At 48.9% G+C, this 26,369-nt stretch overlaps 1 protein-coding gene across 1 annotated transcript in view; it reads left to right on the top strand.

Annotated features, from left to right (window-relative positions):
• The first annotated feature begins 2,312 nt into the window (after nt 1-2,312).
• LOC149332590 (neprilysin-3-like) overlaps nt 2,313-26,369 on the top strand; it is a 59,082-nt gene continuing 35,025 nt past the window's right edge. Inside the window, exons 1-6 of the mRNA XM_089557534.1 lie at nt 2,313-2,456; nt 6,445-6,624; nt 16,208-16,373; nt 18,787-18,885; nt 20,412-20,732; nt 22,029-22,223. Coding sequence (XP_089413660.1) covers nt 2,346-2,456; nt 6,445-6,624; nt 16,208-16,373; nt 18,787-18,885; nt 20,412-20,732; nt 22,029-22,223 — 1,072 coding nt within the window. The 5' untranslated portion in view covers nt 2,313-2,345. The remainder of the gene's footprint in view (nt 2,457-6,444; nt 6,625-16,207; nt 16,374-18,786; nt 18,886-20,411; nt 20,733-22,028; nt 22,224-26,369) is intronic.

The following is a 26,369-nucleotide window of genomic DNA, read 5'->3' as shown; positions in this document are numbered from 1 at the left end:
CCCTTTTCGTTAGCCTCCACATTTCTGCCCCATAAGTGAGTACTGGTAAGACGCTTACGTCGTATACTTCTTTCTTGAGGGATAATGGTATTGCCGATCTTCCACTAAAAGAATCGTTAGAAAGTAATCTCATATGCTTTCCATCGTTTGAACAATTTATGGCTTGGTTTATATATGTAACTTAACCAGGACCTCGAGTTCCCCACTGTGGTTGGGTCGTGCAAATCGGGAGAGCTTTTCAAGCACGCACACTTCGTCCAAAGCAGAACTGGGCATGCCGTTCCTCACTGAAAAAAAGTCTCTTCTTCCACGTGCTCAGCTTCGACCCGGAGGAGCCGACGAACCACGACGCGGATTTTCACAACCCGGACTACTAAACGGTGGACAACGTACACGGAGTCCCGAGTGCCGGACTCGACTGCCGCAGCTACCACTACAACGGTGAGGACTTCTACCCCGGGAGGTAAAACGGCCTCTGCGGACGCCCTCCGGCTGGCCGCACGGTTGATCAACCAGTCACTCTCCTGGAACCACCCGCCCTGCGACGATTTCTATAAATTCGTCTGCTACAGATTCCAAGGGGCTGGCGTGTTTAACCAGGTGAGTTATCTCTCGGCTCACTGCAATTAGAGAGACGTGCGCTCCGCAGCTGGCGCTATCCGCTCGCAGAAGGGCCCTTCAGCGTGTGGAGTCTACCTGACCAAATTCAACTGAGCCTGTCGGGCTCAATGTTCCCGGTTCTAACAAAAATCCCATTTACAGACTGTTCTTGCGTATTCTGAATAGCCATTAGCTCTATCCATAGTCTGATGAAAATAGAGAAGGATGCAGCAAGGACTCCTCAACAGCGCCCAAAATGAACGGCCTAGATTGTTAAGTAACATCTCAGCCAGAGGCTTTTCGCCTGCCACGCCCGCTCGTAAGTTCATGCTACAGGTGCAAGGCGGCTGGCCGCGTTGTCTCCCAGTAAGTCGGCGCCATTGGCCGAGGAGCCTCCTTTGAGAGGCATGTTCCGACTATACTGTACTAAAACAAAATACGTTAATACACCTCGACCTTTCCTGACACTGCACAGATAATGAAACGCCGGTAACTTGTACAGCATATAGGCCTTTCATAATATAGTGCAGTAAATATTATGATGAAGAGTACTAAGACCAGTTAGCAATCTCGTTAAATTCTCACTCCTTGCATTGGATTCATATTTTCATTGCAAGAAATAGCAATTTGATGCAGTTAGCAATGGGTACAGACTTTTAAATGCAGCACTGGAAATGTTTAGAGGGTTCCGCAAAATAATTAAAACTTTTTCACGAGTGTATGTAATCCGACACTTCATAAGTGCTGGATACAAAGGCGAAAGCTTTATGTAGCAGATGAAAAGGCTTAGTTAGGCACGTTCACATTTTATTTAATGAGTACAATATGTGCCAAATACAGTCAAGTATACTCCAAGGACTTCAGTTTTCTATCGAATCACATCGGTGGCCGTTTCTAATAGTAGTGTACAGGTTAAGAGAGGACTAATGGTACATTATGCGGATTCGTTTGTGGTGGGAGCTATGTTATTATTATTGTTATTATTATTTGTTTATCAAAGCTGTTTTTTTCTTCTTGCCGTTTTCGTATTGTTATTGCGTCTTGGCACCCCACTTGCTAATTTAGTTTTATTGCACCTGTATTATCACGCTACCTATCCTTATTATGTATTGTTTGTACTGTGTGTCTTTCCGCGGTTATGACGTATTTTGCTCTCTCTAGCCCATTCCTCTCTCCTGTGCTTCCGCTATTGAGGGTATGCGAAATAAACAAATAAATAACAAGAACATGAATTCACGCAACTTTCATGGTTATCCTAGTTCAATAGCCGCCCTCAGGTGGCCGACAAGTCAAATATGATGCTTGCCAGTCTTCTAAGCAACACAAATGAGGTATGTTGATTCTCGTCACTTAACGTAGAATAGCGAATTCAGAAGCTGGTAACTAGATATCAAAGTGGTGAGGATCAATTATTATAGCGCTAGCGCAACTATGGCCAAATAGCATAAACGAATGGTTTTAGTGTGAACAGTTATGCGGCTTTTACCTGTCACCCCCTTTTCTCCTTGAGAGAGAAAATAAAGACGATTTGATTTGATTTCAAATTTCTCCGAATTCAATCCTGCTGTTTATGCGAACTGGTACTTGAGTGCAGTCAGTAAGAAATGTTTTGAAACGCTTGCCTTTAATTAATTCGAATGCCTTGCAATTAAGGCGGATGTTGATTCCCCTTCGTGTCTGAAATGCCGTCACCTATGTCTCCCTTCTTTCAGATAGCAAGACAAACGCTCATAGGTATCCAAGAAATGCTCCTCAACACCACTGGAATCCCAGCCACCGGACAGAGCGCGTCGGAGAAAGCGGCTGCCATGTTCCAGGCGTGTATCCGCCTCGGATCCAGCGCCAACAACTCCGAGGCACGAACGAGCGCCCCATTTGCGACAATCGGAATTAGTTGAGCGAAAGACACGCCCGTTCCAATGCTATAGCTTTTAGAATGTCGTCATGCAGTTCCGGTCTCTGAGTAACGAAATTCCCTGATTGGCCACAAGGTCACGGAAACCGCCCCTATGGGTCACCCTGATTGGTCTAGAAGGTCACGTGACTTTGTGATGTCATCAAAACCTGAACTTATGGCAGGTGGGCACCTGGCCACCGGATTGTGTTCAACCTGCTCACCGTCGCATCTGGCAAGTGGACCGCCCAAAATTGGAAGTTGGCGCTCCCCCAAAAGTTGCAAAGGTCCCCCGAAATTTTGAAAGTTGGCCAATCTCTAAAATGAATTGAAGAGGATTAGTGGACATTACCAGGTCGACTAAGGTGGATTAGTGGGTCGGATTAGTATAATCTCACATGATACTCCAATAGAAGGTACTAGAATGTTTTAGAATGTGATTACTAATTCAAACCATGTAAGGGCAATGGAACCGATTCCAACCAGAGATCTGGCTGTTAAATCTCGGGAACAAAAAAATGGCTGAGGCTTAACTTGGTTAAGCCTGGAGAATGCGAAGCATCATCGTGTCGCGTAATTTGGAGGCGCACAACCACAGCGACGGCGCGAGGTGGGCCCCCGTTTCTCCACTGTCGTGACGTCATCGTGTCACGTGGTGTGACGTCATGTATCACGTGATTTGGAGGCGCATAACCACGGTGAAGGGCTGGAGTGGTAGCTAAAGTAGTATGCTTCGCATAAAAATGCTCCGTAGCAGGAATTCTAAAGCCAGTGTGATTAAGAATGTTCCCATAATGGGGTTAAGAAGGTCCCTAAGTGTTTTATAGGTGCCGACACCCCTGGTGCAGTCGCACTGAGGGTTAGACCGCTCTAGTCAGGCTATTCGCTTATTTTATCTGACCTTGGTTCGGCTGTGATGAGTGCAGTACTCCCCGACTTACCAAAATAGCTAAGCCCTGCGGCAGAAATGACGCAGCTGCTTTGTTCACACAGATTGTCGTTCGTACAGCCAAATTTCATTGCTGAACGGCTGCGTTTTACAGTAGTTTACGACAAACGTTTCGAAAGCGTAAATTACGGACAACACTTGGAGCAGCATTGGACAACACAATGTCCCGAAATCACGTTTAAGTAAATTTAAAATTTCTTTGAGAAATCCTTAGTTACTACAAATAGCCTTGAGACTACAGCAGACTTTGAACTTTCCTTTCGAAAAATTTGGAATGCACGACGTTTAGTGCCCTATAACCCCATAGATTTGTGTAATGTGTGTTTTGGTAGTGTTAGCATTATCTCTACTGCGATACCCTCGCAGTCTTGATCAGCTGTAAAGCGGGATCCTTGACTTTTCTGTAAGAGAATTTCATTCTACTTCCTGCGGTACTGAGATTAGACGCGGATACACTAAAGGAAAACTGACACTGAAGACGAAGGATTGTCGGGAGAGGGAATGTGGCGGGGGGGGGGGGGGGGGGGGGGCTCTTTTATAGATCAAGTGAAAAGGCCCAGTCACAGGTGCAATGTAAAAGTCTGGTTTGGTTTATTGGGGTTTAACGTCCCATAGCGACTCACGCTATGAGAGACGCCGTAGTGACGCTATGAGAGACGCCGTAGTGAAGAACTCCGGAAATTTCGAGCACCTGCAGTTCTTTAACGTGCACCTACATCGCACAGTACACGGGCCTCTAGAAATTCACTTCCATCGAAATTCGGCTGCCGCGGCCGGGATCGAACCCGCGTCTTAAGGGTCAGCACCCGAGCGCCGTAACCACTGAGCTACGGCGGCGGGGTCAATGTAAAAGTGTAGTGGTGTATGGAAGTTAACTTTACAAATTGGCATGGTCAATCAGGGACGCTGTGCTAGAGGGCTGGGGAATAATTTCGGCCACCTCTGGATCTTTCATGTGCACTGACATCCCGCAGTATAGACGGGTTCCGTATGTTTAGCCTCCCTCGAAACACAGCGGAACCGGTAGGAATCCAACCGACGTCTTCGGGTTCAGATGCCGAGTACCTTAACCGCTTGATTCTCCACAGAGGGTAGATGCAATGCAACAAGGCAGTAAAATGGCAAATATACATGGTGAACAAACCCGTGGAACATGACTGATTTTCGCTACGAAGTAAACTTTGCAAGCTTATACTTACATGTGCGAAATATATCAGTGAAGATTAACAAGGAAGCAAACGACGTTAAGAGAACAGGACCCATTCAAACAAGCACAACTGCCGTGTGCCAAGGCATCACCCCACCGAATCTATCACATGCTGAATTTTTCTGACAGGTTTAACATTGCACAGCTACTTATGTGCAAACAGCCGCATACACAACAAAGAATTGAGTGCAACGTGCTAGTGAGCAGATTTATAAATCAGTTTTATATTTCGAATCCATACCATACATTAGTTTCACCGCTCCGATGAATTAAACTACCGTTTCCTCCTGCACTAAATTGCTCGCCGCTCCTTGAGCCCACCAAACCGGGTGGAACGGTGAAGTCACGTGATAATGGAACATTAGCAGCGTGCACTGGCGGGCGCGGGTACACAGACTGCACGGTTGCGTTGTTGATATTTAACACGACCCATAAAATAAGCGCCCTTTCGAAGTTGTAAACTCCGATACGGCAGTTCTAGAGGGAGAGCTATAAATCGCAATTTATAAGGCACCCAATCATGATTACGAAGAAGGTGCTATAAGAAAGAAATATTATAGGGCTAGGCTTACCAGCTTAGGGCATGAGAGTTAGCAAAAGATCTTATGACTTTGGTTTAGCTGTATAGGCGTGACATCTGCCGTGGAACCATTCTCAGGTCACGCATTCATCCTCCATCGTTGTAACCTCCTTTTGTGGTAGCCATCCTGGGGGTTCTCCCCGTGACAGTCATATTCCGGTGGCGCATTTCTCTGCTCTTGTAATAATCTCCCAATCAACTAGACTACCCTTCACCTCCAAACATTTCTGTTTTCTCTCGCACCTTCGCTCCCCTTCTTCTGAGCCGTAGTACCCGGGTTCTAACCCTACAGCGACGACTGCTTTCGATGGAGGCGAAGCGCAAACGGCCTAACGCAAAAACTAGTTGATTCCCTCTCCTTCATTTCGCCTAGAAGCGGGGAGGGGGCATCCCCCTCTCCACTTTGATGTTGCCCTCTCGTCCTTGGGTTACGCGGTGATGCAGTTCTAGTAGTTCGCATAAACTGAAGATGGTTGACTTGGGACACAGTATGAAGCTATGGCAAGAGCTGAGGAGTGTGTAACTGGTGGCTGGTTGCTACGGGAACCACCCGGAGGCAAGTTTTCCTGGAATGAGGAGGAGGGTTGACGCGGAAGGATGAGGATATGGCTAGGGCAAGGAATGAACAACCAGACGTATCTTCCAGTGGAACAATAAGAAGAGTGGTTAGCGTGGCAGAAGGAGGGAGGTTATGGCAAGGGTTTATGAATGTATAATCGGAAATAACTGAGGAACGAGGCGGTTCTTCCCACAAATAAACCCCTTACAGCGAATGGCTAGTTCTAGTCCCACGGAGAGAGGGGATCATCTCCTTTCATCTCCTCCATCTTCCACTCCCTGCCATGTTGGGCTAGCCGATTTATGAGAATCAGTCGACGCCATGTGCTGAAAGGGGGTCCTTTGACGGCGAAAATCCGCTTCGTTCTTGAGCTCTATCTGACTAAGCACGGTCCATCTGTGGCGGCTGCAGCAAAAGTCGACACGCGAGTGTGGGGTCAGCGACGGTAGCGCCGCGTGCTTACACCACTGAACAGGGCAGGAGCTCACTCGAATAACGGGTATGTGTTGAAAATCAAATTAAGCGTTCGATAACTATATGGATATCAGTTCACTCTCAATGTGTCCGTCAACACATAATGGAATAGAAATTCGTGAGCAGCTATCACAATCTCGCATTACACTGTGGTAACCATCGTTTAAAAAAATTCATGCAGGTAGCATCGTTGCAGTCACTTTTGCGCCGGCTCGACCTCGACTTCTCAACTACGCGCACTGACCAGAATTTCAACGCCGGGGAGAAGATGACGCACCTTTCCTTGGAGTACGGTCTCCCAGCCTTCGTGAAAATTAAAGTACATTGGACGGACCATCAGCCCCGCGAGCCTATCTTTAGAGTATGTAAGCTTATGAATGTCCACTACATTGCTTTCAGCGTGCCATCTTCAGAGCTCCCTTGTAGTCCCATGCATGGTATTATAGGCGTTTAAAATTTCTCCCCAGTCTGGAAGTTAGCCTGCTTTGACGCCGCACGCAGTGCTCAGGTAACAAATTGGCCACTTATGCTCAAAAATGGGCGGAGGTGGCAAATGCGCTGCCTATGTTTTAAGGCCGCGCCTTTAGACGGCGCGTCATTCTGGTAACGTCCAGTAACTGGTACTTGGTGATGCCCGCATCTTGATTCGAAGCTTCCATACTCTTTATTGAAAAAGAACAGCTGAGCGGTTGATAGCCTGCGAGGTTGCTGCTTTCAGTGAAGCCAGTTTTGCATGTAAAATAAAATTCAATAGTGGAGAAACGACACGGATAGTGAAGAACTAGCTCAGAACAATGGCTAATTTGACTTATTTTCTCTTGGGGAATCAATAAGTCTATGTCGACTGCACGGGCGTCAAGCCTGCGGTATGGCGTTCCTACATGAAATTGATGCTGCTTCATACACACGCACTGGCAGTGCGGTCGTGGCGGCTACAGTCAGCTTTGTGCACCCTGTACAGCTTCACACATTATAAAAGGGAACACGCCAGGGCCAGGCTGCGACACTTCGTGAAGCGCTTCCACCAGGATGCGGAGGCAATGGGCGGCACCTGGCCAAAGGCTCACTGATCATGCGCATTAGTGGCAGCGCTTCGCGAAGTGTGCCGGCTGCGCAGTCGCACGTTGTCTTTCGTGTTGTGCGGCCTTGTATACTATTCGGGTCGCAACCTAAACGCGAACTTGGGAGTCCATGGCTCTTCCTAAGTCGGCCCTATCTTGCAACCATGTCTCGTGATAAGACCCTGAGGTGTGCCGTTGGGTGCCTCGCTTCGTTTCCAATCCACCTCTACACTGCCACCGCTTGGCTTATCAGTTGACGATGGTCGTTTATTGGCGGCGTCCCGCTAGACACCTAACCTTTCATTCCTACGATTGCCATGTGACCCTCGTGTGCCAGTGGGACGACGCCTTCGGGTCCGGAACTCCATCAGCTGTGCATCCTTTCGATGCAATGATGAAGCTCCGACTGGCGAACCGCCCCACGTGACCATGCTCAAATAGACTTTCATGAAACCCTGATCCAGACATCAGTTTCAGTGACTTTACCATCTTCAAGATGAAGACACCTCCGTGCTACATACGTCCGCCTGCTTAACAATAACATGAGAGGGCACAAACCGAATTGTCGAGGCGCATCTTACAAAGTTGAAATGGCAGTGATGCTCCTGCCGTGTCCTGATGGACAAACTGGTCCATCTAAAATTTTTACTTCAGCAAGAGACCACTGCCCGATATACCCTCCTGTCACTAGCAGATTCGATATCAGTATTATTCTCTAGGCCTTTCATGCCTTCGCCGATCGCATGGCGTTTTCAAAAAGCACGGCTTTTTCAGCACCCACTAGCTCTTGCAGCACGGCTGTCGTCCTTTTTGCTCGCCGTAAACCGCACGATGTCTTAACCTTATTTACCTTATCCGTTTGCCATGTGCCTTTGCAATAATAGCACAGTGTTTCTTCATAACATGCTCGTTATCCGAAACCTCTTTAAATGAAAGGAAGTGTGGGCGCCTCAGGCGTCTCGTTCCCTTTTCTTTCGGTTCCAGCTAGTTCTTCACACCTGTTATTGTCAGTACTTCACAAACATCATAGCGCTTGTAAGACGATCACACTCATATAGTCGTTGGAAATAGTGATACATCTTTCTCGGTCCAATATGTGTTTGTGGCAATCACCTCATGGGTAATGACCTTGCAGCCATGGAGCAATTACTGATCTTTTGCCCTCATACAGCCATATGACTTATGATCATAATATGCAAATTTTATAAAAATTAATCTGTTTATAAAAACTCGTTCTAATCTGGCAGTCTAAACGGGGAAAATCTCTCCTGTGGAGTCGCCCTGCCATTTCCTAGCCTTTTTGACCAGATTAGTTCTATGCCCCTATATTCTGGACATGAAATTTTTTTCATCGCGAAATTGTTTGTGAGCGCAATTTTTAATATCCTAAGACAGCACCATAAAAGTCAGTATATCCACAGGTCCCATCATGGGATTCTCAAAGTTTTCTGCTTTTTTTCGCCGGTGCCCCCTTGTTTATGCCAGTTTTAAATGGTCAGACGGAGCTCTGGAGAACTTCAAAAGCGAGATTACCAGGCGTCTTAAATTTGGACCATTCTCATCAATATGTTCATAACAATATCTTGCAATATACACAGTTGCGACAGAATTGAGTGTTATCCAAAAAGCGGGACTTGGTCGGATGGCAGCATCGAATAGGCGATAACCTCATCTTCGATCTGCAGACTGAACCTAATTTTTGTTCATGTGGAAGCTTCTTAGGAAAACGTAATGCTTTCCTTAATAGCCGCATTACTGCGTTCTCTCTCATTACATTGGCTATAAAACGAGAAAACAAGAAATTTCTTCTCAAGACACGTATTCGTTTCAGGCGAAAGTTACACTTGTGTTCGTGTTGTACGTGATGTGTGCCAGGCATTGACCAGGCGCGGCAGGCATGTGGGCGCAACTTTCGAGCAGCTGAACAGGACAGCCACTTCACACAGATTTCATTCACCGCTGACGAAGTAGATGAGAAGGAAGCTCACACCGCCACTTTCTCCTTCACCAGACTGAAACGACCACTTTATTTATTTATTTGGGAATACTGCTGAGTCGCCTGACTGCAAGCAGGAGTGGACACAAAAAAAAACGAATACAAGAATCAAGAATACAAGCATACACGAATACAAGAAACAATACAAGAATGCAAGTACAACTTCACCCCCGCATTTTCAGGCTTGTTACGAACTCTTGAGCACTGGGACTGTCGACAATAATCCTAGGTAATTTATTCCAAGCGCGTATGGTGGCGTTTAGCGAGCTATATTCACGAATCATTTTCCCGTTATCAAAACGCGAGCTTGTGCGTAGTGTGTGAGGGGTAATTAAATTATGATTGTTGATGTCTATTATATTGCTACATGCATTCGAAGAAGAGACAGAAGTAGCGCATGCGCTAGAAGAGGAAGAAGTTAGTTGGCGCTCTCGCGCGCGCTCGAACCACTAGGGGACCGCCGCAGGTTTTTCGTCTCTGCGCGGGTGTTCTTTTTGGCGTTGCACGCTACAGTTTGGTGGAGGTGCTGGGTACGCTTCCCGACCTGCAAACTCCGTACAGCGTCACTACGGACCTCACACCGGTTCACCAGCGACCCAGCCGCCGTCTCCGCGGAGAGTCGCCTGAATTTGGGCCCCTTCCCCCGCCAACAAGGACGACGCAGCCTCGACCGCCGAGTCCAACTGACATGGCCACTGACACCAGGACCCAGCCGCCGATCCAGCCTCTACCGTCGAGTCCAACTGCCATGGCCGCTGACACCAGGCCCCTGGCGCCGATCCTTTGCCACCCACCGCGAACACCGCCATCTTTTCACGGTGACGTGTTCGAAGACGCTGAGGACTGGCTGGAGACGTTCGAGCGGGTCGCACGCTACAACGGCTGGTGCGACGAGCGCAAGCTGAATAACGTCTACTTTGCCCTGGAAGAGTCTGCTCGGACGTGGTTTGAAAACCACGAGGCTACACTTCCCACCTGGGAGACGTTTTGCCGGAGTCTCCTGGCTGCGTTCCCCAACGCTGACCGCCGGGAGAAGGCCGAAGCTGCGCTGCACTCCCGAAATCAGCGCACGAACGAAAGCGTGCGCATGTACACCGAAGACATGACCCGTCTTTTCAAGCGCGCCGACCCCAACATGACAGAGGAGAAGAAGCTGCGCCATCTCATGCGTGGGGTTAAGCAGGAGCTGTTCGCGGGCCTCGTGCGCAGCCCACCCCGCACGGTGGCGGAATTTCTAACCGAGGCGACCACGATGGAGACGACGCTGCAACAACGGGCCCGCCAGTACAACCGGGACATCAACTGCATGGTGCCCGAAGGCTTTTCGTCGTGTCTCGGCGGCAGTGCAGACACCTTGCGTGAACTAATTCGCTCCGTTGTCCGGGAGGAACTGCAACGGATCCATCTGCCTCAGGTTGCACCTGCGCCGCTGGCAGCGCTGTCCGAAGTTGTCAGGGACGAGGTGCGACAGGCTGCGCAGGCACCTCCTGTCCCCGAAGCGCCATCCCGGTTCGATGACCGACCCACGTACGCATCTGTTGTACGTCGCACGACAGGCTACGGTCCCATTACCCCAACGCCTGGCGTGAGCAACATCGGCACATGTCACGCAAGTGTGCCTGGCTACGGTGTGACCCCGTCGACCTCCGTGAGTAACATCGCCACGTATTCTGCAACCGCATCTGCTACAGCTGGGCCACGCCCTCGCAAGTCGGATTTGTGGCGTACACCGGACCGCAGGCCTCTCTGCTACCACTGTGGGGAGCCTGGTCACCTCTACCGCGCCTGTCCGTACCGCCAAGTGGGCCTTCGCGGTTTCCATCCCGACGCACCCTGCCCTCAGAACGGCGAACGACCGCATGAGATTGCACAGCATCTCTGGGCACGCCAGAACCCTGCCTACTCTGGAAGGCGCGAGTCCCGTTCCCCTTCGCCTCTCCGTTATCGCTCTTCCAGCCCTGGCCGCCAGAGTAGCTCTGCTGGCCGTCGCTCGCCGAGTCCGCGTCGGGAAAACTAACACCAGTGACCTCTGGAGGCAAGGCCGCTGATGTCGGGACGTGTCAAGATCCTCCATCGCGGAACCCTCGAGCCGACGATACCCGGACAGAGAGAGGCAGCGACAGTATCAGATACGCTGCATCCGATTTGCGTGTGACAATTGATGGCACTGACATTACCGCGCTGCTCGATACCGGTGCTGATTACTCTGTTATGAGCCGTGCCTTCGCTGGAGAACTTAAGAAGGTTCTGACACCGTAGACGGGGACCCCCATTCGCACCGCTGGTGGCCACCTAATTTCCCCTATGGGCAAGTGCACGGCTAGAGTTGGGATTAGTGGTTTTACGTACGTTGGTGAATTTGTCGTACTCCCCGAGTGTTCCAGAGACTTGATTCTGAGGATCGACTTCCTGCAGTCGAACGGCGCTGTGATTGACTTTCAGGAGGCACGTGTCACGTTCTCGACCAAACAGGCCGTGGCGCGCTTTGACTCCCGCGATCCCTGCAGCAACGCTCTGCGCATTGTCGAGAACGACGTCACGGTGCCGCCGCGGTGCAGTGTTCTGGTGCTCGTGCGGAACGACCTCTTTCATGACTACGAGGGCCTAGCGGACAGCCATAGTCCACTGCTTCTTAAGCGGGGACTTGCCGTTGCAAGAGGTCTCGTCCAACTACGTGACGGCCGCACCCACGTCCTCCTGACTAACTTTGCCAACGAATATCAGCACCTGGCCAAAGGCATGACTATTGCCTTCCTCCACGACGTTGCTGAGCTTCCAGGTTTGTGCACCGTGGGAGGACCCTCTCCGGAGTATGCTGGCCCACATCACGTTCTTCAGTCAGTCAGAATAAATCCTGCCTTGCCGTCGGTTCAGAGGGATCTTCTGTCGGCCCTCTTGGCAGAATTTGCGGACTGTTTCGCTACGTGCTCGAAGGTCGGCCGAACTCCACTCGCCAAGCATCGTATCATCACTGACGAGACTACGCGACCCGTCTGCCAGCGCCCATATCGTGTTTCCCCGGTGGAGAGAGAAGCCATTCAGAATCAGGTTGCCGAGATGCTTGCAGACGATATCATTCAGCCGTCCACCAGTCCGTGGGCATCGCCTGTGGTTCTTGTCAAAAAGAAGGACAATACTCTGCGTTTCTGCGTGGACTACAGGAAACTTAACAGCGTGACCAAAAAAGGACGTTTACCCGCTGCCCAGGATAGACGACGCGCTCGACCGATTGCGGAACGCCAGATACTTCTCGTCATTGGATCTTAAAAGCGGGTACTGGCAAATCGAAGTGGACGAGAGAGACCGGGAGAAGACGGCTTTCGTGACGCCTGACGGCCTCTATGAGTTTAAAGTGCTCCCATTTGGTCTGTGCTCAGCCCCGGCAACTTTCCAACGCATGATGGACACTGTCCTCTCCGGCTTGAAATGGCAGTCCTGCCTGGTGTACCTGGACGATGTCGTTATATTTTCGCCCACCTTTGACCAACACTTGGAGCGGTTGCGCATTGTGCTACAAGCGCTCAAATCCGCGCAACTCACCATCAAAGCCGAGAAATGCCATTTTGGCTTTGAGGAACTTCGCTTTCTTGGTCACGTTGTCAGCGCACAAGGTGTTCGCCCGCACCCTGACAAGACTGCTGCCGTCTCAGGTTTTCCACGCCCAACTGACAAGAAGGCCGTTCGCCGGTTTTTAGGCCTGTGCTCCTATTATAGGCGGTTTATTCAAGATTTCTCGAAAATCGCGGAACCGCTGAACGCACTGACCCGTGACGACACGCCCTTCCTGTGGGGGACCGACGAAGAGGCTGCATTTGTCGAGCTTCGCAGCCGTCTGCAAAGCACTCCGATACTCGGCCATTTCGACGAGCATGCTGCCACGGACATCCACACTGACGCCAGCAATGTTGGCCTTGGTGCAGTACTGATCCAGTGGCAAGACGGTGCAGAACGGGTCATCAGTTATGCTAGTCGGACACTTACGCGCTCCGAGACCAATTATTCTACGACGGAGAAAGAATGTCTTGCAGTGATATGGGCCATCTGCAAGTTCCGACCGTACCTCTACGGACGACCCTTCCGTGTGGTAAGCGACCACCACTCCTTATGCTGGCTGGCGAGCCTCAAAGACCCCTCAGGACGCTTGGCTAGATGGAGCTTACGCTTGCAAGAATACGACTTAACAGTAGTTTACAAGTCTAGCCGCAAGCATCAGGATGCGGATTGTCTGTCGCGCGCGCCTATCCCAATCAATACCGAAGAAACCACCGATGATTTTCCTTTCCTGGGCTCTGTTAGTACCACCCAAATGGCGCAGCTTCAGAGGGCGGACACGGAGTTGGCGCCGCTCATCGATTACCTCGAAGGCAGTGAAGCTCCCATTCCGCGTGTTTTTCTTCGAGGGCTTCACACCTTCACTTTACGGTCTGGTGTTCTCTACAAGCGCAACTTTGCCAACAGCGAAGAAGTGTTCCTACTCGTCGTACCATCACAGCTGCGGTCTGAGATCTTGAGTGCCTGTCATGATGCACCATCCGCCGGCCACCTTGGAGTCAGCCGTACACTCGCGCGGATTAGACAAAAGTATTATTGGCCCAGGTTACTCCCATCGGTGCGGGCCTACGTCAAAACATGCCGTGAATGCCAACGTCGGAAGACTCCTCCATTGAAACCGGCCGGATTTCTTCACCCCGTCGATCCACCGAAGACCCCTTTCCATCAAGTGGGCATGGACCTCCTTGGCCCATTTCCGAAGTCTTCGTCTGGAAAGCGTTGGATAGTCGTTGCGACTGACTACCTCACACGGTACGCTGAGACCACGTCTCTTGCCAAAGGCACTGCTGCTGAAGTGGCGCAGTTCTTCGTCCACAACACTGTCTTGCGTCATGGAGCACCCGCCGTTGTTGTTACTGACCGGGGAACTGCTTTCACGGCCCGCTTAACCCAGTCCGTGATGACTCTGACGCACACGAGCCACCGACGTGCTACGGCGTATCACCCGCAGACAAACGGGTTGGTAGAGCGATTCAACCGCACACTAGCCGACATGCTATCAATGTACGTTGACGTCGAGCATCGAACTTGGGACGCCATTCTGCCGTACGTAACGTTTGCATACAACACCGCCCTGCAGGAAACAACCCGACTGACCCCCTTTCAGCTTGTCTTCGGTCGCCAGGTGACCACTCCGTTGGATGCTATGTTGCCCGTCGACCCTTACTGCGACTCTGACGCTGACATCGACGTAGATACCTTCGTTCAGCGTGCAGAGGAAGCGCGTCAACTGGCCCGCCTGCGCATCCACCGTCAACAGGAGGCTGACGCCACTAAGTACAACTGTGGACGCCGTTTCGTCAGTTATGCTCCCGGCGACCTTGTGTGGATTTGGATACCTGTTCGTCGCCGCGGGCTCTCTGAAAAGCTGCTGCGCCGATACTTCGGCCCTTACGAAGTAGTGCGCCGCATCAGTGATGTGACTTATGCAGTTGCTCCCGCCCCGACAGCTTGTTCATCGCGCCGGTCGCACCGAACTGAAGTCGTACACGTTGTTCGCATGAAGCCTTACCACGACCGGCTACCTGACTGAACTGCGGTCCACTGCAGCTGTGTTCTACCCTTTCGCTGACTTTTCACTCCCAGCCGCATCGTGTCGATGCTGCAGAAGAGGGGGGCAGTGCTACATGCATTCGAAGAAGAGACAGAAGTAGCGCATGCGCTAGAAGAGGAAGAAGTTAGTTGGCTCTCTCGCGCGCGCTCGAACCACTAGGGGACCGCCGCAGGTTTTTCGTCTCTGCGCGGGTGTTCTTTTTGGCGTTGCACGCTACAATATTGTTATATATTAAATACAAGTATTTTAATCTGCATTCGGAACGCCACGCCTCGCCCGTAGTGTGTCGAGACCAAGATAATCAATCATTTCTGTCACGCTGTCAGTGCGTTTATATTTATTGCAATTGAATCTGGCCGCGGTTCTTTGAACCCTTTCTAATTTGGAAACATTTTTCTTTGTATAAGGGTCCCATAGACACGAGGCATACTCCAGACATAGCCGGACAACGCTTTATAGGCTGCTAGTTTCACGTGCATGGGGGCTTTTGAAAGCTTGCGTCTAATAAACCAGAGAGATTAAAGGCTTTGGTGAAGACTGTACAAATATGAAAATCCCAACTCAGATTGTGTGTAATAGTAACTCCGAGGTATTTAACAGACGGCGATTCTTTACTTTTAAATGGGAGCTCGATTAGGTGGAAGCAGAGTACACCACCAGGAGGTGCATCCTTGACTACCTCGAACGCACTCACACTCAGATGCCGAGCGTTTATAAGCTCTTTATTAGGGCAAACTGGAGAAAGTAGCATCATTTGTCCTCGGTAAAAACTGCCTTGCACATGCAGCTGCCCGTTTCACGCGATATGGTTATGGAAAATGCAGCGTCGGCGTTGTCGGCCTCGGTGTAGTTGCTTAGGTTGGCCCAGACAACCACCCCCGCGGAAGCAACTTAGCTGGGCAACCTAGGTCACGGCAACTTGAGGCGCCATCACAACCTACCCACCGGATTTCAAGAATCCTAACCACACTGGCAGCTGGATGTTAATGGTTGATCGCGAGAGGTTCCTCGAGAAGAGCAAGGTGCATCGCACAAGACTCACCGGTGGCAGCAACTGTCATCGCAGGGCAGTGGCGCATTCCCTTAACCGCTGCACCATTGTGCAAGGAGTGGAACGAAGACTCCCGGGGACATATGAATGGGAAGTTGGGAATGGCCTATTCCTCATATATGGGCATTAACTTTTTAACGCTATCTGTTCACGTCCTTAAGGCGAAGCTTATGGGTGCCCCCCAGTTCTTGAAATATGCAACTTACTGGTTTTTGCGACGCTTTGACGCAGATTTCAATCAACGAAATTGACGAGAAATGGATGGAGAACACCTTCCAGCGTTATGCCAACAACTCGGAGGCCGCACGGTTCTACGCCAGAAAACTCAACGTCTACGACCCGAGTATCCAAGACAGTATTAAGTTGGCCCTCCGCATTGTGCTAGCCGAACACAATGGTATGTTATGTACAACCATGTATGGGAAAATTGTGTTGCATGAAATAAACATCAGTGAGGTTTGATCGTCTGAAAGCAAATCGCAAAAAATATTTCCACTTTGTAACTGCTCTGACGGAAGCTGCTGAGGGCGATGCGTGTTAAAACGACACTATTGGAACCTAAGAGGCCGACGTGAACATCGTGAGCACGACTGTGATGGTTGGAATGAAGACGAGGCGAGGGCCATAGTTACTGAGCAAAAGTTGCAGTGCGCTGGGATTGGAAGTCGATGAATGAGAAGCTTAGGACGTCAGGAGGGTTTAAGGGTGTAACAATCACCCCTAAAGGGGGACACTTAATCGCTGGTTAAGAGTTACAAAGCCCGAGCAAAGCATCTGTCCATAGACAACTTCGCAATGACACCCACAGCGTAGACCGCTGCAGTACCCTTGCATCTGTTGGTTGACGGTTGAACTCCCCACCGATTGCTGGCGCAAGTTGCGACTAGCAGTTCTGTGCGAGATGTCATGCAGATAAGAACGAAATCAGTACTAACTTGTGCGACAATATCGGTGCCCATAATCGCTGTCCTAGAAACTGCCGTCTCATCGAGGGCGACAGAGACACAACAATGCCGGGATACAATGCAACGGGATCTTTATGCAATCACTTAACATAACTGATTAACGCCCCCCCCCCCCCCCCCCCGCCCCCGTGCGCAGGCATTTGCTACAGGCAAAACATAACTAGTGTTGCAGCTCAAGAGAAATTCCTCCTTGTCTTGCGGGTCGTTGTCAGGCAGGGGCAAGAATTCAAAGTAGATTAATTATGAGGGTGTAACTAATCATTGTCGTTCACCCGAGGGCAGCCATACGGCTACATTTGAGCAAAGTAGATTAATGGGACTAAAATGAAGGTCAAGAAAGCGAAATTGGTAACGATGGCGACGACCAAAATTGCACTTGGAGTGTTAAGTGCACCTAACTAATGGAAGTATTATGTACCGCAGATCGGGGTCATGAGGCGGGAATATCTCGAAGGATAAAAGAGGAACGGAGGGCATTTGAAATTTATCTTCAAGTGGGGAATAAGAGCTGGCCAATATTCCTATAAAGAAAACTAGTTAACAATATATATATATTAATTTGAGGAAAACAGCGAGCTTGAAAAAAAAATGGTACCAGTAATGTTCACAGAGAGAGAAATAATAGTATGTGAAAAAATTTTCCGTCTATTTTTGTGGCCGGCAAAATGAGCATGAGGGGAGCTAGCACTTCGGTTTTCATTTTAGTTTAGGTGCGAGGCTTGGTTCTCGACAGGCTTCGGACATAGATCGGCGAAATAGGACTCGAGCTTCGCCTTAAGAGTATGATACGATTGCGTTAATGAGGTGAATTAATGATAAAATGGCCAGTCTCTGCTTTACATTCAGAGATACCTGAGAGCCCTCATACCGCTCTTCGCACCGTGGTGCTGCGATTAAGCTACGCGTCACTGCCCTGCATTGGCAGGTGCTGTCACCGGTGGGGCTTGTGATACCAACGTTGTTCTTTTCGAGCAAATTCAAAAACACGGAGAGAGGCTTTAGACAGGCCAGCATACGCATATCGTAGATTTGGGGGTTTAGGTTTTGGGCACCAGGGAAACGGTGCTCGGGGGGGAAGCCCCCTAGGCAATGGCGAGAAGACTAGCATTTGAAAGAACCTCAAAAAACTGCTGAAATATGGAAATATGAATGACGCGGGGCTATATTTATCTCTCAATAGGTGAGCTGCCCACGTCTAGAGATTAAAAACTGAAGTGTATTTATGCGTTAACCACTGGGCCCTTACAAAAATATTGTCAGTCTAGAGACTGTCCATAAACTTCAGTGTATTATGTCTAAAGACTCTCTCTAGATGAATCCTAGAGAACAGTCTGTAGGCAATACAAATGCTCCAGATAGTCTATAGACAGTCTATAGATTTATGACCCTGCCCTTCTGTAGACTTATCTTTACAGAGGTAATAGAGTTTATAAGAAGTCTATAGATGTTCTCTAGACTATTTTTTTAAGGGGGTAGGTAAAACGACTGAGCTGTATTCTGAAGGACGACCGCCGCTTAAAATACTGACAACGCTGATAATGCTACGAGCAAAATGACTCTTGTAGCTGAAGATACCTATTTTTAAAAATTTCTAGCTGCACGCGATAGGGTGTGAGGTCTTAGTTGCAGGAAATTATCGAAACCATATAGTATTCGTTATCAGCATTCATATTCCATTGCTTTAGTGGGGGAACAAATTATTTGATTTGATGTAACTAGACTTATTACTGTAAACGCATAGGTCATAATTTATACTTAATGAATTTCAGACGCCTGTCGGGCCCGGGGCGTGTGATCAGTTGCATCGACGTTACGGCTTTCATGATTTTCTCTTTGTTGGTGCAGTGCGGAGTGTAATACGAACTCTCCGACGCTACACGGCCCCGGCTGGGCTGAAAAACTTGAGGCAGCTGGAAAATCTCACAAACAACTACATGTCGCAAGGTGCGTTGAGCTCTTCAAAGGAAATGTCACTCGGCGCAATTTGTGTTCGTAGGCAGATGTATTTTGGTTAACGCTGCCGTCTTGGTACAGGTGCTGGCGTAGGTGAACGGAAAGCCTCTCTTTTCCAATATGTTTCCAATATTGGGACAATTGCGTGTGCTGCTTAGGAACGTCTTGCCTATTTTAAATAAAATTAACATTGCTTGTACTAGAGAAAGCGGACTAGCATGCAGATACCATAGCTGTAAATTTCATTACGGAACCCGAGAAAAGAACTAGCAGCTACGTGTGCTGTCTTATTCTTCTCTAATTGTCTAGTTTTGTGCCACGCGTCTTGATGTGCTCACATAGTAGATACTTATGCTCTGTAAACAGATGAGAGGCTATGGGGTTTGACTTCTGACGACGACGTTGCGTTTAGATGTGATGTTGCTTTTTCACGTAAAGATCCATTAATAGATTTATTGCATTGAGGAAAATGCGAGTACAAATGTACTACCGGTCATTAAAAGTGAATAGGACAGCAAATCTTCATCTCCAATTTGAAGGAAAGCACTTTTGACTCCGATGGGATGTCTTTGCACAGAACACTGTTTGAGATTGAAGAAACAGTCACAGCATTGGAGATTTAAGTTCTGTCTTGTGCAATACTTTCAATGCAGCTTCAATTGCCCATATACGTGCAGGGTCATGAACATGTCAGTATTAACCCGTATGCACATATTAATATAGCAAAATAATATCGTGGGTGGTTTTGCAACTGTTAGCCAAACAAGTGAAAAGCTATATAATCCCGACTTGAAAAATTTCCTTTTGCGTCTTCTAAACTTTGGGTGAAGTGCGCTGCGGTGGCTCAGTTTTTATGGTGCTCGGCTGCTGACCCAAAAGACGCAGGTTCGGTTTCATTTTGAATAGATGAACCTATACAACAACAGTTCGTTTTTATTCCATAAATCCCCTCAATCGCTTGCAAGTAAGGTTGTTACGGAGTTCAACATCCGGAACTCATGGAAGGAGTTTAAAATTAACGCACTACTGAAAAGGTCCCCAGAATACTAAACGAGGCTAAGCTTACTTGGGAACAACGAATACCACCAATTCCATTGAAAGTCTACCATGATTATAGGGTGGCGCAGGTACACGAACTGGTAGTCCATGTTACTCGTCAAAACTTAGAAAAACAGAGGTAGGATTAGACTACGTTCCAGCAAGACCGCTGTTCCAGCATTAGGCTTTGAAGATAGGGGCGATAGCACTTTTTTTTAATGCGCTTTCCCAGCAGTATCACCCAGGGTTGAGTGTGTGTCTTCAATTTAATTAATGCCGATCGTTGTTTTGAAGCGATCCCAAATTCGCTGCGCAAATGGGCGCAGTACCATGCTATGGGGAGACCTTTATGCAGAGCCCACAGACTCGTACAATCGGACTTCGCTTCCTGTAGCTGTCAGTGTGTGCTGAGCACGAACACGACGCGTGGTCGCTGTATTGCAGAAAACTGACGGTCGTCACTGCGGGTCTCATTCCAGCCCAATGGCAGCGGTTGATCCCGAACTGCACTCTGCAACCTCACGACTATTTGTGGCTGTTTGAGAACGCGACTGCAATCGTCGTTCTGTTCAATGGCGTCGCTCCGTTCCAGTGGGTCTCCCCGATGAGTCTGGAAGACTCTCGCCTTCTGCTGGCTTGGAGCGTTGTTCGCCAGCTTGTGGAGTTTTCCCACGGCCAGGAACTGATCATGGAAGCAAGAAAGAGATATGGACGGAGTCCAGAGGCCGTGCGTGCGTACTGCTACAAGAGGATGATCGACGTCATGGCACCGGCTGCCCAAAGGAGATACTTCGAGAAGGGTTAGTAGTTCTGCTTTTATTTCGACAGTGTACAAACGATGACCAGGGATGGGGGGTTTGAATTTAGGTGTCGCAGTGTCGTGTCTGGTGAAGCCAACCGTTGCTTCTTTCAACAGGAGAAGCGAAAAAACACAAAACATTGTTTATTTGTAACATACTAAGCGTTACATAATTAGTATAAACGTTATTCTGGATAGTGAAGACGTGGTGCATGCTTCAAGGGTTTGCTTCGCTGCATACCGCTGCAGAATCACGTGATGTCCCTGTTCCGGAGTAATGCATCGATGCAAGGAACGCAAGGAAAGTTAAATCTTGGGGAGGGAGGTTCAGATGGCATCCCTGATACCTGTTTACCTTAGAATTTCTCAGGTTGCAAGGAAAGCTTTTTAGTCGGACACTTGCTTCACCTGTCAGACCACCGTCGTCCTGAGGAGTGAGAGAGACATCTTGCTGTGCAAAGATTTTTAACTGTGGCGTGTGACAAATGCCAGACTGCAAAAGGCCAACAGCCGGAACTCGGGTCGTGGGCTCTCCACCAACTCATCTAGAAGCTTGCAAAAATCACCTCGGCGCAAATAAATTAATTCATAAAAAGAGAGGCCAAATGCAACGGACAGGCGCTAACTTCCAACTGGTTATTGCACGAGAAAATCACATACATGAATAGCCCCAGGTTACGCCCACGTTTTGACTCCACGTGCCTTATCGCAGCCTTGACTTATCGTCTCGCATTATCATTATTGTACAGAAAATCATACTCCACTACATAGGATTTAAATGAAGTGCCACTCACACACAAGGTTTTTCTTTTCTTTATGTGAAAGGGTTCCAGTAAAAACCTCGCCTGAATGATCTTGCTTGTGCCCAGAGTCCTAGCCTTTTCCAGTCGAGGTTCACAATTCCATGTGTTAACATGGGAGATCAAATTGGCATATTTGGTCAGCCATCTGGTATAAAGTTTATTTGCAACTTTATTTGTTATAAAGTTGGCGCCTGGCTCTTATCTCCTCGTCTGTTTTGTGTATGTGAATTTATTTGCGCCAAGGTAGTTTTCCTAACTTTCAAGACTCTAAACGAACTCGCCCGGCAACATGCCTTGCTGGTCAACCCATCTAGCCTCAAAGTGCGTTAAAGCTCCTTTCGGTGATTGAGGGCGCCATTGTGAAACTGCCACTTTTCAAAACTTACATCCGTCCTGAACACTACCAGCAGATGAGTGCTCAATGCCTCATCTCATAACCGTGCTTGTCCTTCGCTGGCTGGCCTCTCATTCTCTGCGATCAATTCCTCTTACAGTCGTTCCCGGGCGAGCACTCTCGGCAGCCCGGCAAGTTTTGCTGAACGTCAGGTCATCCATCGTCCGGAAGATGAAGACGACGGACTGGATAAAGCCGCCTGTGCAGAACGTCACATTGGAAAAGGCTGAAAACTATGGCTTTATTGTGGGCTACCCGGAGGGGCTCTCCCCCGAGAATGTGGAGGCCATGTATGGTGAGCCCGAAACTGTCCGCTGAGCAGCTGGAATACTGAGTACTTCTTTATATGACTTCTCTTCTTGGTCGCTTCGTCTTGCCCATTCATGGAATGATTGATTCACTGAATGACCGGTCGACTCAAAGCATGTCATTTTGTTCAATATATTCCCGTAATTCTTTCTACTATACGGATCAAGGGTAACCGGGTTCTAAAGCGCCTCTGAGTGAGGCTATAGCTGGAAACTGACCCAGAATGGCCAGTGATACGTTGATCTGATTTTGGAAGTGTTGTCTTTTCCCAATCAATACCGTACAAGTATCTTACCCAAACAAATTTTCACCTGTAAAAAGAATCGAAAGTATACTCATCCGAAGATCGTGGGTGGATAATACTGGCTACAATATGTTACATACTTACGATGCTCTTCAACGAAATATGCAGATGCTCTTGAATGAAATATGAAGGTTCTATCAGTACAGTTCTTGGTCATCGTGAAAATCAGGCTCTATAAAGATTTAAAAAAAGTGGCAGTGGTTTAGCTCTCCTCAAACCGGGTAAATTGCGTAAGCAATGGTGTACGCGTTCTTCTTGCGATTCTTCGGCGTGTTGCCTTCGCCTGGTATCATTCCGGGCGTTCCTGAGCAGTCAGAGTCAGGTGTTGAGATTCATTGGTGACCGATGATGTGGAACCACTCCGCGAGGTAGAACGTTGTCGTCGAGCTGCATCCTTAGCACGACGCTTTGAAAGTCCTTATTCACGCTGTTCTGGCGTCTCTTGCGCACTTTGTCGCTTTCTCGCTTCTTCCTGTCGCTGTCACTTCTCCTTACAGGACTTCATAGCATTCACGCCGAGGAAAGCGCGCATTTAGAGACGCTTAACAGCGCGGGAGCATGGGCGCAGCCATATTTGGTCGCGTGGCCATTCCGCCACGCTGCCAGGGAGTCCACAGAACGCCATCGCCTGTTCGGCTTTCCGCCTTGCTTGTCGGTAAATTGGTTTTTGAGGACAGGAAATGTATATGTGTCGCATACCTCAGTTAACACCTGAACCTCGTCGTAACGGGAAGGGAGGAGTGAACGAAGACACCGTATTCACTAGACGCGCCTTTGTTCATTCCTATCGAGCTGGCGTGGAGGAGTGGTTAGCGTGCTCGTCTCACACTCCGGAGACCGTGATTCGATTCCCCAACTCGACCATTTCCTACTCGGTGTTATTCTTTATTTATGTGGTCTTACTAAAAATTAGGCTAATTGTTTAACCGATATCATTTGAATGGCATCGATGCCAGGCGAAAGGGTTTTATTTTTCATATCCTGCTTTGTTTTCATTATATTTTTATTTTTGTTTGTTTTTGTTTACATTTTATTGTGTTTTTATTTTTTGTTTGTTATTCTATTTATGATACCCTTGCATTCACTATATGAGCCTTTATTCATGACGAAACCCTTACCCTTCGTGGCGGAGTGTAGCGTCTCCGTTTCAGGTGCCAAAAACGCTGGTTCGATTCCCAGCCTCCACGCAGTTTTTTTCAGCAGAGTGAACTGCTGGGCGCCGCTTCCGCTCGGCGCGCCGGCGGCGCTCCCATCCGGCGGAGCGCGGCTGAAGCAACACGCTGTTCAAGGTCAAACGTGGCTGCCATCGACCGTGAGCTACGCTACGAGCTGAAACCTGTCGTAGTATTGCTTTCGCAATAACATGTCCAGGCTAAATCGCGCTAAAGCAGCATTGTGTACCAGCAACGGAGATTATTTTTAAGAATTTCCTTTCAACGCGCCAGCGTTAAGGACTGCGTGTCGCAGAAAAGGCGGTGTTATCATCGGTATCGTCGGTGTTGGCCGTGAGCGAGAAATCCCAGAAGCATTAATTAATAAAACCCAATAAGAAATTGGTCAAGTTGGGGAAAAGAACCACACCCTCCGGAGTTCGAGACGAGCACGCTAACTACTCCGCCATGCCAGCTCTAGGGCTGGAATGAACAAAGATGCGTCTAGTGAATATGGTGTTGTCTTAGAAGGGTGGTTTAGAGACAAGTACTGTGGTGTAGATTAGTAATTATGAACATAGAAACTACAGAAGTCGCAGTTTAGCTAGTAGCAAAGTACGTTTCCGCTACTTTTCCTTTTAGCTTGGCGCACACGTAGCGCCATGAGGCGGCGCCCACTAAAACCTCCTCGTAATGTACGACAGTGCCCCAACAGATAGCTCGCGACGGCAGCGCCTCCAGCTCATCTCGTTCGGGCACAGTAGGGCCGTGCAAGGACGCAGGAATCACGTGGTGAGTGGCGAACAACGCAGCACACATCCAAGGCACGTTCACAATGAAGATTGCGGCTTGCTGCCCGTTCGTTGGGCGAGCAAGCTGTGCTAGCGTTCGTAGCATCGGGTTTATTGAGAGGCCTCCGAGGGACTCCGAGGGATTTTCCAACGGTTAAGGCGTGGCGCTGAGTGGGCGACGGTGTTCCGCGCACTGCCTGACAGGCTGCGACACGCTGTCGCGTTCCACTCTTAAAGACGAAACTTAAGCGTCCTCCAACTTCCTTATGCATGTTTGTTCGTAGGTGTGATAGAGTGGCCAGGACATGTATCCAAATAAAAAAAGATGGCTGGTGGTTTAGCATTGCGAAGCACGGCATATTGAAACCACGATTGAGGTGTCCACTAACTAAGGCAGCCAGTTATGATCGTCAGCAACATTTTCGTCGTCAGTGCAAATTTACCGACGGACTCCAATGCGTATTGCCCTACTGCCGTGTTTCGCCAGCAGCGTTGTCCACGCCAACGCATGCAGCGCACATCCCCCTGTCAATACCAAAACGTAGCGCGAATATTAGTTTGACCGTATAATTAGTTGATGAAGAAACGATGTGCAACGCATTACGCATGGCGCGAAAATGCGTTGCATCTGTGGACAAGGCGTGTTCGGCTGCTGGTGCCTCGCTGGTGCTCCCGCGCAGTTGCCAGCGAAGCAGATCTCCTCGCGCCACCCCGGGTTCGAAACCCACTCGCGGATATTCATTCTGTATATATATTTCATTTTTCACAAGCCCACAAACATCGCGGGATCCTGGTCGCGGTTTACCCGCCGGAATATTTCTTTCGCACTAAGTGTTCTCCATGTTTGCATATGCCGTCTCGATTAGGGCTGGCTGCCCATGTATCAGAGCGTTGCTCATGCATATTGTTGGTGTTGATCATGGGGCTTATATTTGAACGCCTATGCGAGTCCGAGTTTTGCCGAAGAAACTAAAGGCTCCGATGAACTATACGTGTCATTTTTTGCGAAAAGAAGTAAAGCTTTCTTTCTTGGTCACACAGATTTTTTTAAACAGAAGCTTGATTTGGCTTAACTGGTGACATCTGTTGAAAACATGGCGCAAAAAAGACACGGAGGACAAAGCATAGCGCCTGTCCCGTTCACTTTTGTGTTGTCCGTGTCATTTTTGAGCTATCTTCCCGAAAAATTTTTCTAATTTGCCATTGTCGTTTAATATATCTTTCGACATTTTGATTCTGCCAGGAACAACTGCAATGTTCATTTATGGCCCTTTTTGAAGGCCACCACTACGCTCGGTATCATTTTGTTTGCCATGCTAGACCAGGCCAGATTTCTTTGGAAAGACAGTTGCTGCGCGCAACTAAGTCTCTACGAAAGGCGATATTGCTATCGGTGTTTTCCGCACTCTATCGAGAAAGTTCTTTGTCAAATTTGAGTTCAGTGAGGCCGAGAACTACGGGAATTCTGTCCTTCGACGCGGCCAGTACAGCTGATGCTATGTCCGCTCACTGTTCAATTGCTTCCGGGCTCGAGTAAGCCCAACAAATCGTTTCAGTTCCCTTGCGTGGCTGTCTCTCGATTCTGAACGTGTCTGTTGTCAGAGCAACGCCACAACACGCTCTTGGAATCCTCTTGCAGAATCACAAAAATCGGTCGCAATGTTCTTGCGTAGAGTTTTCGGTAAACCCTGCAAAGTGCGCTTGAAAAACGTAGCTGAGGAATGGCGCCTGGGCTCCAGTAAGCTTATCTAGCGCTTTGTTATCGGTGCAAAAGTTTGGAATGTATTGCCAAAGGAAGCAGCGCACGCACCTGTTTGAGTCGCTCTTCTCTGCTGAAAATGACTGCAAGTTCTTTTTTCCTTCCCGGTCGCTCGATGGCTCCGGCG

This window comes from Amblyomma mixtum, chromosome 8 (genome assembly GCF_055824585.1).
Source record: "Amblyomma mixtum isolate Tamu chromosome 8, ASM5582458v1, whole genome shotgun sequence".
Classification (NCBI taxonomy): Eukaryota; Metazoa; Arthropoda; class Arachnida; order Ixodida; family Ixodidae; genus Amblyomma; species Amblyomma mixtum.
Note: the sequence above shows the minus strand (reverse complement) of the source record. Positions and strands in the feature narration are given on the sequence as shown.